The sequence below is a fragment of the Macaca thibetana genome, chromosome 13 (assembly GCF_024542745.1).
Source record: "Macaca thibetana thibetana isolate TM-01 chromosome 13, ASM2454274v1, whole genome shotgun sequence".
Lineage (NCBI taxonomy): Eukaryota > Metazoa > Chordata > Mammalia > Primates > Cercopithecidae > Macaca > Macaca thibetana.
This window is the reverse complement of record NC_065590.1, coordinates 415,983-433,923: the sequence shown is the minus strand read 5'-3', so window position 1 is coordinate 433,923 and position 17,941 is coordinate 415,983. Positions and strand designations below refer to the sequence as shown.

General features: G+C 56.9%; 2 protein-coding genes across 5 annotated transcripts in view; one reads left to right on the top strand and one right to left on the bottom strand.

Annotated features, from left to right (window-relative positions):
• Positions 1–1,819: 1,819 nt before the first annotated feature.
• On the top strand, positions 1,820–14,911 carry GPAT2 (glycerol-3-phosphate acyltransferase 2, mitochondrial). Its single transcript, XM_050755190.1, has 22 exons — positions 1,820–1,999; positions 4,442–4,564; positions 4,715–4,828; positions 5,525–5,598; positions 6,010–6,114; positions 6,324–6,452; positions 8,806–8,905; positions 9,341–9,474; positions 9,786–9,885; positions 9,982–10,194; positions 10,573–10,695; positions 10,866–10,948; positions 11,278–11,396; positions 12,044–12,114; positions 12,194–12,452; positions 12,542–12,690; positions 12,880–12,957; positions 13,437–13,568; positions 13,651–13,771; positions 13,852–13,917; positions 14,151–14,206; positions 14,581–14,911. The coding sequence occupies exons 2-22, from the start codon at positions 4,502–4,504 to the stop codon at positions 14,695–14,697; spliced, it is 2,406 nt and encodes an 801-aa protein (XP_050611147.1). The 5' UTR covers positions 1,820–1,999; positions 4,442–4,501; the 3' UTR covers positions 14,698–14,911.
• A 113-nt stretch (positions 14,912–15,024) lies between these two features.
• Positions 15,025–17,941, bottom strand: part of LOC126934319 (fumarylacetoacetate hydrolase domain-containing protein 2B) — a 32,412-nt gene continuing 29,495 nt past the window's right edge. For all 4 annotated transcript variants that reach the window (XM_050755150.1, XM_050755148.1, XM_050755147.1 and 1 more), the window contains 5 exons: positions 17,601–17,660; positions 17,164–17,326; positions 15,600–15,708; positions 15,380–15,467; positions 15,025–15,260 (listed from right to left, as the gene is read on the bottom strand). In XM_050755150.1, coding sequence (XP_050611107.1) covers positions 15,198–15,260; positions 15,380–15,467; positions 15,600–15,708; positions 17,164–17,326; positions 17,601–17,660 — 483 coding nt within the window. In that variant the 3' untranslated portion in view covers positions 15,025–15,197. The remainder of the gene's footprint in view (positions 15,261–15,379; positions 15,468–15,599; positions 15,709–17,163; positions 17,327–17,600; positions 17,661–17,941) is intronic.

The following is a 17,941-nucleotide window of genomic DNA, read 5'->3' as shown; positions in this document are numbered from 1 at the left end:
AGTCCTTGGTGGCCCAATCCGGGTCTGAGAGGGATGCTTCTTTTCAAATGTCCAAATTGCAGCAAACCACCACCACCACCACAACAAAATACATTTCTTCCAAAGAAGCAGCACGTCTGAGAGCTGAACTCTGAGATGCCGGGCGGGCCTCGTCTCTACGGTCAATCCATGCAAACTTCTAGTCTAAAGTCTCTGCCTTGGGGGTACTTCTCAGCATAAGAACTCCTTAAGAGGTGGGGACATGTCCACAACGGCAAAACTCAGCTGCCTGTACAGATGGTGTTCCCAGAACTAAGGGGCGTCAGCCCTCGGTAAATTCAAGTCTGCACTCTTAGGACGCAACTTAAAACTTCGAAATGAAGGTCTATAGTTTTCGTTTTTCAGCTTCAGTCTCAGGATCTCGATGTGCACAGGGCACTGTGATACAAAAGAAAGGTAAGACAGGGTACAAAATGGATTCTGCAGGTACCGGGAAGATGTTGCAAATCCCAGTGGAGGTGAGTGGATGCACACACAGCCTGGACAGACACGAAATGGCACAAAGGGAGAGATACGGCTACATCCTGGAGGGGCAGGCTGTGGGAGTCACATCAGGGCTGGTGAGTCAGAGAGGAAGGAGGGATGTGAACACGTTCTGTGCTCTCTTAGGCCCCTCCAGGCTCATGTGTGGCTTCTCTCGGGCACATGTGTGTCACATGCCCTGGAACTGCGGAATACTCTGGCATGGCAGGTGGACTCATTCCACGGGGGCAGGAAAAGAGCACAGTCGTTCCCACATTCATCTGTTCTATACTGCTTGCCTCCCACTGGCTGGTCTCCTGCTGGGTGCTGGGAACACAGTTACAACACGAATGAACCCAGAAGGTCTTTGTTCACGCGGAGCTTAGGGCCGAGACAGGAGTCGGGTCTTAATCAAATAACCACACGAACGAACGCACTGGCCACAGGCCCAGCTGAAACCTCGGCACCTCGCGGCTGCGGGAGGTTCCCGACTGGTCTAGGCTTCCCATTAACAAAGGAAATGACCCTGGGGAGGCCTGACTTGTTTTTCATGACTGCAGCTGTCTCCTGACGACGTTCTCTCCTTTCTAATCGTCCTCAACTCGGAATTTTGCTAGAGCCTGAACCCCAGTTTGGGGTGACTGAGCCCTAGGATAACCTGTTTAATCAGAATCTGGCCTGAGTCCCTGCTTGAAGCTCGGGCACCCAGGGCCTCGCGGCCGCCTGCAGCAATCCCCTCACACCGCGGGCCAGGGCCGGCTGGAGAAGCGAGCAGGCCGCCCACCGAGCACGGAGACCGGGAAGCGAGCAGGCCACCCACCGAGCACAGAGACCGGAGAACCGAGCAGGCCACCCACCGAGCACAGAGACCGGGAAGCGAGCAGGCCACCCACCGAGCACGGAGACTGGGTAAGGGAGCAGGCCACCCACCGAGCACAGAGACCGGAGAACCGAGCAGGCCACCCACCAAGCAGAGACTGAGAAGCGAGCAGGCCACCCACCGAGCCCAGAGACCGGGGAAGCCAGCAGGCCGCCCACCCAGCACAGAGACTGAGAAGCGAGCAGGCCACCCACCGAGCACAGAGACCTGAAGCGAGCAGGCCGCTCACCGAGCACAGAGACCTGAAGCGAGCAGGCCGCCCACCGAGCACGGAGACCGGGGAAGCCAGCAGGCCGCCCACCCAGCACAGAGACCGAGAAGCGAGCAGGCCGCCCACCGAGCACAGAGACCGGAAAAGCGAGCACGCCACCCACCGAGCACAGAGACCTGAAGCGAGCAGGCCGCCCACCGAGCACAGGTCACGTGTCCACGTCGAGCGCGGCGGAGCACGGGGCGCAGGGCGGGGCTTCTGGACCAGCGCGCATCCCAATTGGTTCTCGGGGCTGCCTTTTAGCCGGACGCGCCGAGGCGGGCGGTGCGCCCTTCCCCTGGGCAGTCCACGCCTTCCGGCCGCCTAGTGGAGCTGCTGCTTTGGCGGGAGTTGGCGGCTGGTGTGAGGTGAGAGGCGCGGGGGCCGCTCCCTGGCGAGGCCAGGTCAGACGCGGACCGGGATCATCCAGGGGCCTTCCTGCTTCAAGAGCCTGGTCTGAGCGGCCTGTTGGGGACTGGGCAGAAGTTGAAGGGGAGGGAGCGCCGGCCATGCGGGGCCTGTGGCGGGAATGCGGGGCCTGTGGCGGGAATGCGGGGCCTGTGGCGGGAATGCGGGGCCTGTGGCGGGAAAGGGGCCTGTGGCGGGAATGCGGGGCCTGTGGCGGGAAAGGGGCCTGTGGCGGGAATGCGGGGCCTGTGGCGGGAATGAGCCCCTGCGGGGCCTGTGGCAGGAAAGGGGCCTGTGGCGGGAAAGAGGCCTGTGGCGGATCTGGGGGTAGCTCAGGGAGCGCCCGCCGCGGTCTGGCGAGGGAGCCGAGGCCTGAGGGGCCCTGGGCGGGGCTGTGGGGCGCCGCGGCCGTGTTGGAGCAGAGCCAGGAAGGTGAGGTTCTCTCGCGGCTCTCTGTAGGGCGCGAACATTCCCAAAAGGGGCAGGTTTAGAGTCTGACCCTTGATCAAGGGCTGAACGCGCAGATGTGCGCGGGCTCAGCGTCGATGATCATCAAGGTGGAGGCAGACGGGAGGGCTCCTGCGGTCGGGCTACGGGGACAGCGGCGGCCAGCTGGGCCCTGTGGGGTGTGTGCTCAGATGCCAGAGCTCAGCTTTTTCCATTACAACCGCGACTGGAAACCTTGATTTAAAAAAAATGTGTATATAACAAGCCTTCTGCTGTTAAACGTTGGTTTTACTTCATAAGGTCTCAGCACGTTGTATAGTCAAAGAAATGTGTGTGTGTGCGCGTGTGTATGTGTGTGTGTGTGTATATATATATATATATGAATATATATATGAGTTGAATTTACCCTCGAGGTGCCAGTTTACATCCTCTGCTGTAGGAGTCCTGAGCTGTGTCGTTGAGGTAATTGGCAGATGGGGGTAACCTCTTGCCCTAGCTTTGACTCTGCTTCGGTAGAGTTAGCACAGAACTAATGGGGTTGGATTTGGGGATTGGGGGTGGTCTTCGGCTAAGGGACAGATATCCGCCTTGCAGAGCAGGCAGGACTCACCACAGGCCTCGGCTTGTAGCCTTGCTGTAGCATGTGTCTGTGAACAGAGCTATGCAAACATTGTCAAGATACGGAGTGCCTTTGGGATGAGCCTCCTGTGGCCCCCCAGACCCCGGGCACTGCAGGATCCTGATCCCATTATTGATTGGCTTCATGTCGGGAAACTGAGCTGACTGGGGAAAGGAGGAACGTGCCTGGAGAATTTTTGGGAGGACGTTACTGTGGGTCAGCTGGCTCTGCCTGGTTCTCTCTTGCACGCAGGGCGGACTGCTGGACATACAGAGATGAGCCCCTGCCCTCAGGACACTCCAACCACGTAGGGAGATGAAACCATGGTCCTGGAGGAGGGCTTCGAATGGCTCTTTGTCCGGCAGGCTTGGGCTGGGAAACCCAAGGAGGAGAGGGAGGGCTTAGAGGGTCTTCCAGAAGCATCGTGGACTTAGAACCCTGGGCAGAATTGGGTGGGTGGCTGGGAAAGGAGAGGGTCCCAGATGGGCCTGATTACAGTGTGGTGGGGATGGGGAAACATGATTAGAGCAGCCTATTCATCAGGGTCATGCTGGGAAATAGGGAAGAGGGGCTTCTAGGCCCCAATTTTTGAGCCAGGAGGCGTTCAGTGCTGTTTGAAGGAACATATTTATTAGTTGAGGGAAATATCGTGGTGGGATGGAGGGGCTGAGGAGATACAAGTGGCGTCTTCTGTGGAGAACGTTAATGTGAGAGGGGAGTGATTGTGGAAAAGTCTGTCTTGTCCTTAACTAGGTGCTCATTCTTGCGAGTAGGCCTCTGTGTTCTGACCCCCAGTTGTCCCTCTTCTATTAGCCAGCCTACATTCCCATATGTTTGGGTGGTTACAGGGCTGTCTCCTGATGGGGAGGGGAAGGGCAGCTGGGAAGGGCAGCTGAGAAGGACCTGGTAGCCTCATGGCGATAGTCTTCTTCTTCCTTGGCAGTCTCATGCCTCCGTCTTTTCAGTCCAGCCCTTATTCTTTCCCTCTGCACAGAAAAGATCAGCATCTCCAGTACAGCCCTCATCTGTGCTAGGAGATGGCAGGGTGGGTGTGCATGGTAAGACAACCCATCCCCCTCATATTGGCCTGAGGAGGGCCCTGACCTGGCTACTGTGAGACTTTTTGAGAAGAGCTGGCTCCTTTGTGGGACCAGTGGGTGTGGGGCAGGGCCTTGATCTGAGCCAGCCCCTAGTATCCAGCCTAGGTTCTCCTTACCGCTGATGGCCTAAGTGATGTCTGTCTGTCCTGTGATGGGGGGGTTGAAGTTACTTCAGGAGTCCCTGGATTATAGCTCAGATTCTTATGGCTCCATCCCTCTACCTTTCCCTGGCTCAGGTTTCTGTGGGGACAAGGAGCGTGGCGGAGGTGACTGGTTCGTGGTTCTTCTAGGCTCTCATGGCCACCATGTTGGAAGGCAGACGCCAGACTCAGCCAAGGAGTAGCCCCAGTGGCCGAGAGGTAGTGTGGCTTGTCCCATTCCTCAAATCCCCTCTGCTCTGCCACCCCTTCTGCTGTGCCCCTTACTTCTAGAGCCTCTGTCGCTCCATCTTTCCCTCTCTCCTGCCAAGGACTTTGAGTCCTCTCATCTCTCCTTATTGCCCTTTCCAGACTAGCCTGTGGTCCTCAGGCTTTGGGATGAAGCTGGAGGCTATCACCCCATTCCTGGGGAAGTATCGCCCCTTTGTGGGTCGCTGTTGCCAGACCTGCACCCCCAAGAGCTGGGTGAGTGATGGTAGGGCCAGGCCGCGACCAGGAAGCTTGGTTCTGGGAGCTGAAGCTCTGGGAAGCTGCTTCCTTTATGCCCTTCCAGGCTTGGCTCTTCCCTGCCCCATGCCTCTGCCTCTGTCTTGCAGGGGAAGGGGTGCACTGGGATTGGTTGTGTGGTTGGGCTGTGGCTTGTTCCCAGGCCTGGGAGAGTTGGGTGGGAGAAGTGCAGAGGGGCCTAAGTGTGGTAGGGTGTGCCCAGGGGGCTGGGGTCTCATCATGCCCGTGTGAGTTTTCTTGTTCAGTTTTGGGGACACCACCCTCTCAGACTTCCCCAGCACTCAGCTCATGCTTGAAGACCTCTTTTTCGGTTCGTGCCACGTGATGGTGGTGAGGGGGCCCAGATTTCTCGTGGAGACCCGGGTTGCCTGTTCTCTGTTGTTGAGAAGATAGCTTCCTGGAGACTTTCATATGCCACCTGAAAAAGGGTGATTCTGTACAGGATACAGCACTTTAGTTTTGAGCATGGGCCCCTTTTTCCTGAGCCAGCCTAGGATCTGGGGTCAAACGCCTTTGGGAAATACGGTGCTGTAATGTTTTCTCCTGGAAGACTTGGCAGGCTGCCAGGCAGAGACCAGAGGGCAGCACAGGGGCTTTTCTTTGCCAGTTTGCAAAGGTCCCCCAAGACATGCTGTCTCTCCCCCTCTGTGGCAGGAGTCCCTCTTCCACAGAAGCATAACGGACCTAGGCTTCTGCAGTGTGATCCTGGTGAAGGAGGAGAACACCAGGTAGTCAGAGCTACAGACTGGAGCAGGGCTGGGGACAGGGCCCCTTGGGTGCAGGGCTGCTGGGGCCCTGCTTTTTGGTGCCATTTTCTTGCTCTGATAGAAAAAGAAGGGCCCTGTCCTCTGTTCCACAAGCCTGCAGGGAGGGGCAGACGTGGAGCTCTCCTGCAGTTCCTTCTGTGAGCATGTATGGATTGCCCACTGTGTTTCAGGCTGTGAACCTGTCCCCGACTCAGCAGGGTGAGGGGTGGGAATGGGGCACAGATGGACAGGCAGTTCTTCTTCCTGCTCATGTGTTCCTGGGACATGGGACTGGGGTGTGGTCCCTTTCTGATTGAATAGCCCTCTGTGAGCCCTGGTGGAGGTGGGCCCTCTCTGAACGATCTTCCCTCCTGCTCTGGGAGCTGTGCCCAGGTTTCGGGGCTGGCTGGTTCGGAGGCTCTGCTATTTCCTGTGGTCCCTGGAGCAGCACATCCCCCCCTGCCAGGATGCCCCACAGAAGATCGAGGAAAGCACCGGGTGAGGAGGCAGGGAGTGAGGTCTGGCTGGTATTTCTGGGATCCTGAATGGGATGACAATGACAGTAGGTAGGGGTGGTTCAGAGGGCTGGCTGGGGCAAGGCTTCTAGAGCGTGAGCTTTGCCTGGGACCCTTTCTTAAGGAGAAGGGTGAAGATTGGAGGCCGTTCCCTGCTGCAGCCTCATATCACTCCTCCCAACCCCCCCACAGGGTGCAGAACCTCCTCTCAGGAAGGGTCCCAGGAGGCGCTGGCGAAGGCCAGGCTCCTGACCTTGTGAAGAAAGAGGTACAGCGCATCCTGGGTCACATCCAGGCCTCACCCCGTCCCTTCCTGGTCAGGTAACTGTGCTGAGGGGCACTCATCCTTGGGCTGGAGACTGTCCTTCTGGAGAGTGGGTGTTGGCTGGGCGTGGGGAAGTGCTGAACTCTCCTCCTAGGGAGCTGGGTAGTGTTTACCAGAGTGGGCTGCAGCCTGCCTTCACCACCGCCTCCCATCCCCACATTCCCCAGCACAGGTCTGAGCTTCTGTTACATGCAGTGCACTGTTCCAGGGAAATGGAGGGGCAAACAGAGATATGCGTGGCTGCAAGAAGGAGGGAACAGGGCTGAGACAGAATACCAGTAAGGGGACAAAGAGACTGTTTAAGCCAGAGCCAAGAGGAGGAAAAGGAGCCAGCCTTGGGGGTACAAGAATGAGGGGAACAGTCTTGCTAGAGGGAATAGCCTGAGTTTTGATCTTGGGCAGGAGAGGGACTAGGTTTGCTCAAGAAGCTGACGTGGTTGGAAGCCAGCAAGTGAGGGTTCGAGAGCTGTGGGAGGTGAAATCGAGAGGCAGAAGGGATCAAATCATGTAAAGCTGTGCAAGTTTGGACCGGATCTCTAAGTGCAGTGAAAAGCAGCTGCAAGGTTTTAAGTGGGAAGTGACGACATCGTGGATTAGGGTCAAGAGTGGAGACTAGAAGGGCATCTGGAAGGCTGTTTTGTTAGTCCAGGTGCGAGATGATGGTGGACAGTAGAGGTTGAAAAGTGGATTGAGAGATCGAGGTGACATTAACAGGACTCAGTGATGGACTGGACGGTGGGAGCAAGGGTAGTGAGGGAAATTGGAGAAGTTACAGGACAGCCCCATTTCTAGCCTACTTTCTGGTGGTATGTACAGAGAACAGGCTATGGGAGAAGTGAGTTGGCCCAGAAAGCTAATCTGGACAGAGAGTTTTGGTATTTGACATGCTTGTGGAGACACTGAGGAGGCAGTTGCATGTAGGAGCTTGGAGCTCAGAAGAGAGGTTGGGGCCAGAGACACTGTGAAGCTTTAGCATACAGATGGTGTTTAAAGCCAAGGAAATGAATGAGTCCCTGAGTGCAGGAGGGCTTGGGGCAGCATGTATCAAGCTCAGCTGTCTTGAATATGCTGAGTGGCCAACTGAGCAAGGACAGAAAGTAGAGGTTGTTGGTGACCTTGGCCAGCCCTCCACTGTGACAATTCCTTGACTTTGTTAAGATTTCTAGTGCCTTGATGTCCCTTGACATCAGCCATCAGCCTCCCTGTCTGTGTTGCCTTCCCTCTGAGCCTAGCTGAGATTGCAGGCTCAGGGTGCGAGTAATGCTCTTGGGAGGGAATCATAGGCATGACCCCCGACTGTCTGCCTTCTCTTTGCACCTCAGCAGCCCAGCATTGCTAGAGAAACACACACCAGTGGACTGGTTTCCTTGCTAAGTGCAAATGTCACAGGGACACATGGCACCCTCCAGAGCTCCCATCTAGCCTGCTCCTTCTTAGACTTATCCAGTGTCAACTGATGCCGCATCTCATGCTTCACAGAAAAATAAAAACCATCACATGGGGACTTGCTGCTTATCTGCCACATTTCCCTGCTACTGCAGCTATGTATCTGTTCTAAATTAAAGCTGGTCCTACACCGGTGCAGTGGCTCATGCCTGTAATCCCAGCACTTTGGGAGGCCAAGCAGGGTAGATCATCCAAGAGCTCAAGACCAGCCTGGGCAACATAGACAAGCCTGGGCAAACTTGTCTCTCCAAAAAATTAGTTGGGTACAGTGGTGCGTGCCTATGGTCCCATCTACTTGAGAGGCTGAGGTGGGAGGATCGCTTGAGCCCAGGAGGCAGAGGTTATAGTGAGCCAAGTTCGTGCTATTGCACTCCAGCCTGAGCAACAGAGCAAGACCCTGTCTTAAAAAATAAATAGAGCCGGTCTTCCTGTTGGGCTGGATGGACAACCCCACCTGCCTGCCCACCAGGGATTTTGCCCCTGCAGTTGTCCCCTTTCCTTCTTCTATCACTAATCCTTCGTTTTTATTTGACCTTTCCTGGCAGTTTGCGAAGAACAGGCTGGGTTCTGCCTGGAGAGAGGCTTGGTTCTCTAGTCTCCTTTAGGGTAAATGGAGGCAGATGCTCTGATTCTGATGTGAGGCAGCTGCACCATGAGGTTGTGGGAGAGTAGCAGCGTCTGGTGGGCATGAACTGTGGTGTCAGAACTTCCAGTCCCAGCACCACTACTTCTTAGTGTTCGCTACCATGAAGCAGTTCTGTAGCTTCCCTGAGTCTCACTTTCCTCTTCTGTAAAATGAGGACAGTGGTGGGGCCTGCCTTAGAGGAGCACTGGGCGGCCCTCCAAGTGCCCTGGGCTGAGCGTCACTCCTTGCTGCACCTCATGCCTGGTGTCCCTCCCCAGGCTGTTCAGCTGGGCGCTGCTGCGGTTCCTGAACTGCCTCTTCCTGAATGTGCAGCTCCACAAGGGTCAGATGAAGATGGTCCAGAAGGCCGCCCAGGCAGTAAGGCCCGCCCTCCATTGGGATGGGGATGGTGGGAGCAGAAGAGCAGAGGCTGGGCCAAGCCCATAAGTGAGGAGCAGCCCCCATCTGGTCCTGCTTCCTGACCTCTCTGCTCCCTGCCATACAGCAGTCCAGTCCCCATCAGCTGGTGGGAAAAATCCCCTGCTTTTTGCCGACCTTCCCTTTATGTCTCACGGCCCTGCTCCCACGGGGCTTCCTCTAATGTCTTTCCATCATGGTCTTAACAACCATTACGTCAGTGCATCAGTGCAGTTACCTTAAAAGTTGTCTAAACGCTCCTTTGCCTTTGGGAAATGTGCTCAGAGGAAGAACTCTCAGCTGGACCCTCCCTCCCTCGGGCTGCCCTGGGTCTTTGGCTGCCTGTGTCCTCAGGGTGGGCAGGTTGGCACTTCCCTCTGGCTCTCCCCGGAGCAGGGCTCGCCACTTGTCCTCCTCTCTACTCACAAAACCCTCCTGGACGGGATCCTGCTACCCTTTATGCTGCTCTCCCAGGGCCTGGGTGTGCTCCGTGTGGCCTGGGACTCCCGCGCCTGCTCCCCTGCCCTCAGGTAAAAAGCTTTTGCCTCTAGACATACGTGGGAGAAGCCGCAGGCTGGGGTGGGGTGTGTATTGGGGTATGTTGGCAGCAGCTCCCTGCTAAAGCTCTCTTCATGGCCTCTCTCATCCCAACCATACAGCAGTCTGGCCTGTGGGGCTTAGATGGAGGGGTGAGCCACAGGGCCTAGGGCCATGGCTTCACCTCAGAGTATTCAAGTAGGACACAGGCTGGCCGTGGGGGAGCTGAGACTCTCACTAGCCCGTTATTCATTCTCATCTCCAGAGCCCCTTTCCTTATCAAGTTCTGCCCTATGTCCCACAGAGTTCTCCTGAGGAAGCTTGGGGGGCTTTTCCTGCCCCCAGAGGCCAACCTCTCCCTGGACAGCTCTGAGGGGCTCCTTGCAAGGGCTGTGGTCCAGGCGGTGAGTGCCCCCAGTGGTTACATATGGGCCAGGCTAAGAGGACCAGGGGTCTGTTTCTGCTCTGGCCTTAACACCCCCTGTCCCCACTTATTCCAGGTCATAGAGCAGCTGCTGGTTAGTGGACAGCCCCTGCTCATCTTCCTGGAGGAACCTCCTGAGTCCCCCGGGCCACGGCTGTCAGCCCTGGGCCAGGCTTGGCTGGGGTTTGTGGTGCAGGCAGTCCAGGTGGGCATCGTCCCAGATGCTCTGCTGGTACCAGTGGCCGTCACCTATGACCTGGTTCCAGATGCACTGTGTGACATATACCATGTGAGAACGTGAGACCCTCCAGCCCTTGGGCCCCTGGGTGGACACCAGCTCCAGATAGGAGGCAAAATATTGTGTCCTGTGGCTGAGTCCCTCTTAGGGCTGCTGGGGCTACAAAGGAATCATCTGGCAGCACCTGCCAAGGCCATTACCATCATCTCATTTCATCCTCTGAAGACCTTGATAGGGAGGGATTTTTCCTGTGTCATGGATAAGAAAAGAGGAGCTTGGGACAAGGTCATGCACCAGTTGGGGCCTGAGATAAAACTGAGCATGCTGGGACCAGAGTATACCTCTGGAGACCAGGATGGGTGGGCAGCCCTGATGTCTACTCCAGAGCAGTGCCCCTGGCAACTATAGTCATCCTCTCCCTCCTTGCAGGCCTCGGCCCCCCTGGGGCTGTGGACAGGAGCTCTGGCTGTGCTACGTAGCCTGTGGAGCCACTGGGGCTGCAGCCGCCGGATCTGCTCCAGGGTGCACCTAGCTCAGCCCTTCTCCCTGCAGGTATGGAGTCAGCTGGGGAAGGCTGGGAGTACCTAAGGTGTCTGTCCTAGGCATCTTGGCAGTCTGGCCCTCGAAGCCACTGCAGGGATAGCTTTGCCTACTTCCAGTGGGCTGTGTGCAAGTTTCCTGATAGTCCAGCGCAGGCCACCTAAGAACCTTGTCCTGGGCAGGAATACATCGTCAGTGCCAGAAGCTGCTGGGGCGGCCGGCAGACCCTGGAGCAGCTACTGCAGCCCATCGTGCTGGGCCAATGGTAGGGGCATGGGATCGTGCGGTCTCATGGGCAAGGCAGGCAGCCCTTCAGCACCAGCGTCTGTATCCCCCCTAGTATACACACACTAGCAGACCTCTCTCACCACATATTCTGGGGTCATCTTGGATAGTTCCAGGCACTCGCCTTCCCAGCAGTCTGAGTGTGAGAATATGGCACAGAGGCATGGAAGGGACTGGGGTTTATAGAAGCCATCCTCTGTCCTGGGGCTGGGATGGGGGAACACCCTCACCTTTTAGAAAGCTCTAGGCTTTCCCACAGCTGTTTTTGTGTTTGGTCCCTTCATTCTGTAATCTGTGTCTCTATCTCAGTACTGCCGTCCCAGACACTGAGAAGGAGCAGGAGTGGACTCCCATAACTGGGCCTCTCCTGGCCCTCAAGGAAGAAGACCAGCTCCTGGTCAGGAGACTGAGCTGTCATGTCCTGAGTGGTGAGGGTGAACCAGGTCTGGGCCTTTGGGGGTGGGTCCCTGAATCGTCCCCTCTCTGGGTCAGCCAGTCACCAGGGTTCTCCATTCCAAGTGAGTGTCTGCACGTGAGACCCTCTATGGTACCTCGGGGACATGTGAAGAATGGAACCCTCCTCCTACAGGAGGAGCAGGGCAGCCAGGGCTGGCATGAGGGAGCAGCTAAGTGCATGCACAAAGATGGTGGCCTGAGGCCAGGAGGCTGCAGCTGCTTCCCTAAGGCCACACCCAGCCCTGCCTTCTGAGGGGAGTCTCCTTAGCTTGGATGTGGATGGTGTTAACTGAATGGAATGATACGTGTAAGGGCTTAGCAGAGCGCCTGTGCAGAGGGCCCTTATAGAGAGAGCCATCAGTATCGTCTCCAGTGGCCCTCTGTAGTAGAGGCTGTGGGTTGGTGTGTGGGCCCCAGGACGAGATCCAGGGAAAGGCCCCCAGCTCCTGGCCTGGCTGTCAGCCTGTGTGATAAAAGCCACTGCTCCGGGCGTACATTCCTCATCCCTGGGGTGAGCTGGGATGTGTGGCTAGGAAGACTTGCCAGATAATGGAGGGACCAGGCTGCTGGGCCTCAACCCCTGACCAGCATCTCCACCCCCCACCCCACCCCACTCCAGCCAGTGTGGGGAGTGCTGCGGTGATGAGCACGGCCATCATGGCGACACTGCTGCTCTTCAAGCACCAGAAGGTAGCGGGTGCCATGTGGTGGAGACCTGGGCGGGGGGTGGGGTGTGGCTCTCCTGCTCAGGCCTGCTCTGCCCACCCAGGGCGTGTTCCTGTCACAGCTCCTGGGGGAGTTCTCCTGGCTGACGGAGGAGATACTGTTGCGTGGCTTTGATGTAGGCTTCTCTGGGCAGCTGCGGAGCCTGCTGAAGCACTCTCTGAGCCTGCTGTGGGCGCACGTGGCCCTGCTGCGCATCCGCCAGGGCGACTTGCTGGTGGTGCCGCGGCCTGGCCCAGGCCTCACGCAGCTGGCACGGCTGAGTGCTGAGCTGCTGCCCGTCTTCCTGAGCGAGGCTGTGGGCGGTGAGTCTTGAGGTGCACGGTGTAGGTGGGATGTGTGTGCAGTGGTGAAAGGAATAGCTTCATCCTCATAATGGACCCACCTCCCCCAGCCTGTGCAGTACGGGGGCTGCTGGCAGGCAGAGTGCCGCCCCAGGGGCCCTGGGAGCTGCAGGGCATATTACTGCTGAGCCAGAATGAGCTGTACCGCCAGATCCTGCTGCTGATGCACCTGCTGCCGCAAGACCTGCTGCTGCTAAAGGTCAGGCCTCCCCTACGGCCCACTTGCTCCTAGGCCTTCCCCTCTTGGTGGCAGGAATGGCCCAACCCTGCCCAAGCCCTACCTCTGAAACCTCCTGGGTGGTAGGTCTGGCCTTGCCCGGCCTTTGGCTAGGCCCCTGATCATGTGCCTGGCTTGCCTGAGGCCATATGGGTGCCTTTTTCTCCCCAGCCCTGCCAGTCTTCCTACTGCTACTGTCAGGAGGTGCTGGACCGGCTCATCCAGTGCGGGCTCCTGGTCGCTGAGGAGGTAGGCAGGGCAGCTGGAGACAAGACCCTTCCCTTCGGCCTGGCATCCTCCAGCCTCACACCCTGAAGCCAGCTGCCCCAGGCTCCTCCTCTGCCCTGTGTGTGCTGTGGGGGTGGACTGCCCCTGGCCTTGCAGCGGGGAAGCCTAGCTCACACCTCTCCTCTGTGCCTTGGGAAATGGCCACCTATGCCCCGGTTCTGTCTCTCTCTCTGGATAGCACTGGACATGTGTGCCTCTGAGGTTCTCTGGACACTTCCTGCTCCCCACATTTCTTGGTGACATGGCCACTGCCCTTGAGGGTGGGAATTCACTTCCTCCCACTCTGCAAGTTGGCCCAGCAGATGCTGTGGCATGGCTCTGGCCATCCTCTTGGGTCTCTAGGTCTGCTTTTACTGGATTCACCTGCATGTATCTGGTCTGGGGGTATAGGGTTGATCCCTGGCCAGCCTGTCAGAGAACTATGGCTCCATGGCCCCTAGACCCCAGGCTCCCGGTCAGCCTGTGACACAGGGCGACAGCGACTGAGCAGGAAGCTGCTGTGGAAACCAAGTGGGGACTTTACTGATAGTGACAGTGATGATTTTGAAGAGGCTGAGGGCCGGTACTTCAGGGTGTGTTTCAAGAAGCTGCCCCTGGAGGGAGGTGGTAGGGAGGTGGTGGGGAGCTGCGCTCACCCTGGCCTGTCCCCCCCAGCTCAGCCAGCAGTCACACTGCCCAGACTTCTTTCTCTTCCTCTGCCGCCTGCTCAGCCCACTGCTCAAGGCCTTTGCACAGGCTGCCGCCTTCCTCCACCAGGGCCAGCTGCCCGATACTGGTGAGGCCCTTGTTCCCTTGCAGTCCTCGAGGCAGGCTGTCTGCGTAGGGCACCAGGTCTAGGTCTTCTCTTTTCCGCAGAGTCGGGCTACACAGAACAGCTGTTCCAGTTCCTCCAGGCCACCGCCCAGGAAGAAGGGATCTTTGGTGAGTCCCAGCCAGTCAGCCCAGGCTCCTGGAGGCAGGGGTGTTTGCTGGTGGTTGCTGCCCCCTGCCGGACAGTGAACCCAACTCTAGGAAGGCGGCTGCAGAGTTCAGAGGGTCTTCTGTCCAGTCTGAGCTCTAGCCCTCCCTGGGCTGCTGCTTTACACAAGAGAACCCTGTGCCCAGTGGCTCCCTGTCCTCCCTACCTAGAGCCTTCACCTCTCTCTCCTCTCCAGAGTGTGCGGACCCAAAGCTCGCCATCAGTGCTATCTGGACCTTCAGAGACCTAGGGGTGAGAGGAGCCACTGTCACCATCTTCTGTCCCGCTGTTCCCACCCCGATAGAGTGGCTCAGGGACACCCAGCTACGTCCCCATCACTCCATAGGGCTGGCGTGATGGTGTCTCATTAAGACTCTGGGATTTACTTGGTGTCTTCCAGCAACATACGTGGTAATGGGTTGGAGAAGATGGGATGGTCTCCTGCCTCTTGGTCTCCCAAATCACTGGCTCATCCTTCTAGGTGGGGTATTAGGGCTGCTTCGAGGCAGCTTTGCACAAAACACTGAGGTCTCACGGCAGGTTTCTGGGGGACAGGCTTGGCCCCTGGGCCCGGTGGACACAGTCTCTGTGTTGAGGGTACTCATGGCCCATCTTCCATGGCCCAGGTTCTGCAGCAGATGCCGAGCCCTGCAGGCCCCAGGCTCCACCTGTCCCCTACTTTTGCCAGCCGGGAGAATCAGCAAAAACTAGAACAGTTTATCCGGCAGTTCATCTGTAGCTAGAACTGTGAGAAGGAGCCTGTGCCGAGACTTCTCAGCCCCACAACACAGCCGTGTCCTAGAGCCAGAAGACGGAGAGGAGGCTGCAAACCCTTAGCTGGTCTATAAATACAGTCATCATTGAGGCTTGATTGTCCCTTGCCATCTCTTGCTTTCTCCCTCCTTTGATGTGATAAACAAGGGGACCAGACAGGTTGTCTTTTCCCAAGCCCAGGAGTATCTTTGTGGCGTATGCGTGTGTATTTGCTCTCTTCTTCCCCAGTCCCACAAAATGCCCCGACTTGTCCCATGAAACAAAGCCCAAAAGAAGACAAACAGCAGAAGCCAAGCTGCTGCTTTGGCCTGACAAATTTATTGAAGAGAGCTCAGTCCTCCTCCCTTCTACCCAGAAGAGGCGGCTTCAGGGCCGGCACCTGCCCATACCTGTCACTGGGCCTTTCCCTGGGCTAGGCTGAGTGGGAGCAGATGCCCCCATCCTATGTCCAGGGCCTGTGCAGGAGCCATCACACCACCTTGTTGATGATGACACCTAGTTCTTCAATCTCACACTGGACTTCATCCCCCTTCTGCAACAGAGCAGGCCATGAGGGTGTCAGCCCTTCCGTCAGACACAGACACACGCACATCTCACACAAGCCTGCCAGGCCTTCGGGGCCCTTGCTCTCTTTCCTTTTCGCTAACCTACCTTGAGAAAGACAGGAGGTTTCCTGAATACACCGACACCTGGGGGGGTCCCAGTCAGGATGACATCCCCTGGGTAAAAGGTGACAAACCTGGAGCAAAGCCAGAAGACCCGGTGAGACCAGGGGCTGGCTGAGGTGGTCACAGCCAAGGGTGGAGGGCTCAGCTCAGCCTCCACATGTGGGCGGATGGAGTGGGATGGCAGGACAGGCCCTGGCACTCACTGGGAGACCCAGGCTATCAGGTCCTCCGTCTTGAATACCATCTGGTTGGTGTTGCTGCTCTGGACCACTTCCCCGTTCACTCGGCAGCAGATCTTTAAGTTGTGTGGATCTGAAATGCAAAGATGGTACCTTGGGGTTATCCCTTTCCCCCCTCAAACCCCCTAGTATTTCATAAACACAACTGTAGTGGAGCTTTGTGACTTGCCAGGTGAAAGGGCTTTGTGCCCACGTTGACTCAGTGCTCTATGTTAGAACTTTCTGTATAGACATTGGCCATTTCAGGCCTCCCTGCATCCCTGCCAAGAGCACCAGGCATTAGTCACAGGGCTGAGTTGAGAGGATGTTCCAGACTCTGAAGAGGGAGAGAAAAATGGCTCAGGTTTTTGCTTTGAAAAAAAAAGGGCATCTGTCTACAGCATAGGATGACACCTGTAGTTACAAAAATGTCTCCTGGGCAGGGCCAAGCCTGGTGCTCACGCCTGTAATCACAGCACTCTGGGAGGTCAAAGCAGGCAAGGACTGATTAAGCTCAGGAGTTCAAAACCAGGCTGGGGAACGTAGTGAGTGCTTGTCTCTATAAAAAATAATAAAAACATTAGCCAGGCGTGGTGATGCATGCCTGTAGTCCCAGCTACTCAGGAGGCTGAGGCGGGAGGATCGCTTGAACCCTGGATATTGAGGCTTCAGTGAGCTGAGATTGGGCCACTGCACTCCTGCCTTGGTGACACAGTAAGACCATTCCAAAAGAAAAGAAAAAGAAAAAAAAATCCAAAAGAAAACAAATACACAAAAAAGACTTAGCATCTATAAAGCAGTGAGGTAATGGTTCTAGCAGGGACATTAAAGCCTTGTGTACTGGATGCTGGCAGGGGATGGATTAGTGTAAGAACATCCTGGCTAACCAGCACTTTCAACTGTTGGTGGTGGTCTTAGTGTTCTACCCCCCTTAAGCAGAGCAGCTGAAACACAATTTAACTTTACTGAGGACTCTGCATGGGGTGCTGTGAGGTAATGGGGTCTTTGGCATCCTGGCATGGCTGGCCCACATGGACACCTCCCCCCATCTCCACCACAGTTGTGGGCGGCTGTGTTAAGAGGCTGCGCTCTGCCCTCTGGGGCACTGCCCCCGTCCTGGCGCTGTCTCCTCACTGTGTGTGGTTGGTGCTGTTCTGTTTCCACAATGGCTGAGTGAGTCACACGGGCTCTCATGTCCTGTACTGTGGAAGATGCCAGGGCCTTGTGATAACTATGCTCCATGATGCTCAACTTAGATTGTTTCAGATGGCGGCAGCCACAGGAAGCCTGATCCACCCATCAGCTCAGTGTTGTCATTTACTTCCTGCAGTTTCACATCCTCTGCAGTTGTGTTCCCTCTAGGGGACTTGGGAAGGAAGCCCATGGGAGAACTCATGGCTGAGGGTAAGAGACTTGGCCTGTGTAGAGTCAGCACTGAAAGGGTGGCCAGGGAGGGCAGGCACCGCATGTACCTGAACCCACACTCCTCCCTGGAATGCTGTTCATCTGTGCAATGGTAGGTACAAGGGGGCAGGGTCCAGGGACCTACCTGCTACACTGTCCTTGGTCACCAAGGCAGGGCCCAGAGGGCAGAAGGTGTCGAAGGTTTTCCCCAGCAGCCACTGTTTCCCATTGCGTGTCGTTAGCCAGTCACGAGCACTCACGTCATGAGCCACAGTGAAGCCGGCCACGTGGGCCATGGCATCTGTGGCCTATGGGGCAGGGGATGTGGCCATACAGGAGGTTAGATCACGGTTGACACCAACACCTTCGGTAAAGGATCTCTAAGCTGTTATCCCGTGTTAGTAGTCAGAGACAGCCAAAGGTGGGTGAAGGGCAAGGCAGTGTCAGGGAGCAAGGAGGCTGACCGCTTCCCAGGGTCAGGGACAGCTGGCACCGTGTGTTGGTGAGAGGTCAGCACTGGGAGAGGCAGGAGCTGGGGCCTCTGCTACACTCTGGCCTGGGAGCCCCACCTTTCCACCTCACCTTGATGTGCTTGCCTTTCTTTCCAATGACCACGGCCAGCTCTGCTTCCCAATCTACTTCCTGTAGGGTGGGAGAGGAACAGTGAGCTGCAGTGACTTCGGGGCCCGTTGTCCATGCTGAGAGGCTGCACACGGTGCTGAAGGGCCTGGACCTTTGTCATTAGGGCTTGGGTGCCAGCCCATGTTTGCCATCACCACGAAGCAGAGCCAAGTGAATGACAAGGGAGCTGTGACTTGTAGACCCATACATTTTGGCCAGTGGCAGACAGCATCACGGGATGCAGGCACAGGTTCTGTCCCCACGGTGACTGCAGAAGAGCAACACGTGTCCAGCGCACTGAG

What these genes read in the sequence shown, in the direction of transcription:
- GPAT2 (XM_050755190.1), top strand. Translation starts at nt 4,502, where the DNA reads ATGGCCACCATGTTGGAAGGCAGACGCCAGACTCAGCCAAGGAGTAGC. An exon ending in GTGAAGGAGGAGAACACCAG is followed by an intron (nt 5,599 to 6,009) that starts GTAGTCAGAGCT and finishes AGCTGTGCCCAG; the next exon opens with GTTTCGGGGCTGGCTGGTTC. An exon ending in CCTGAGCGAGGCTGTGGGCG is followed by an intron (nt 12,453 to 12,541) that starts GTGAGTCTTGAG and finishes CACCTCCCCCAG; the next exon opens with CCTGTGCAGTACGGGGGCTG.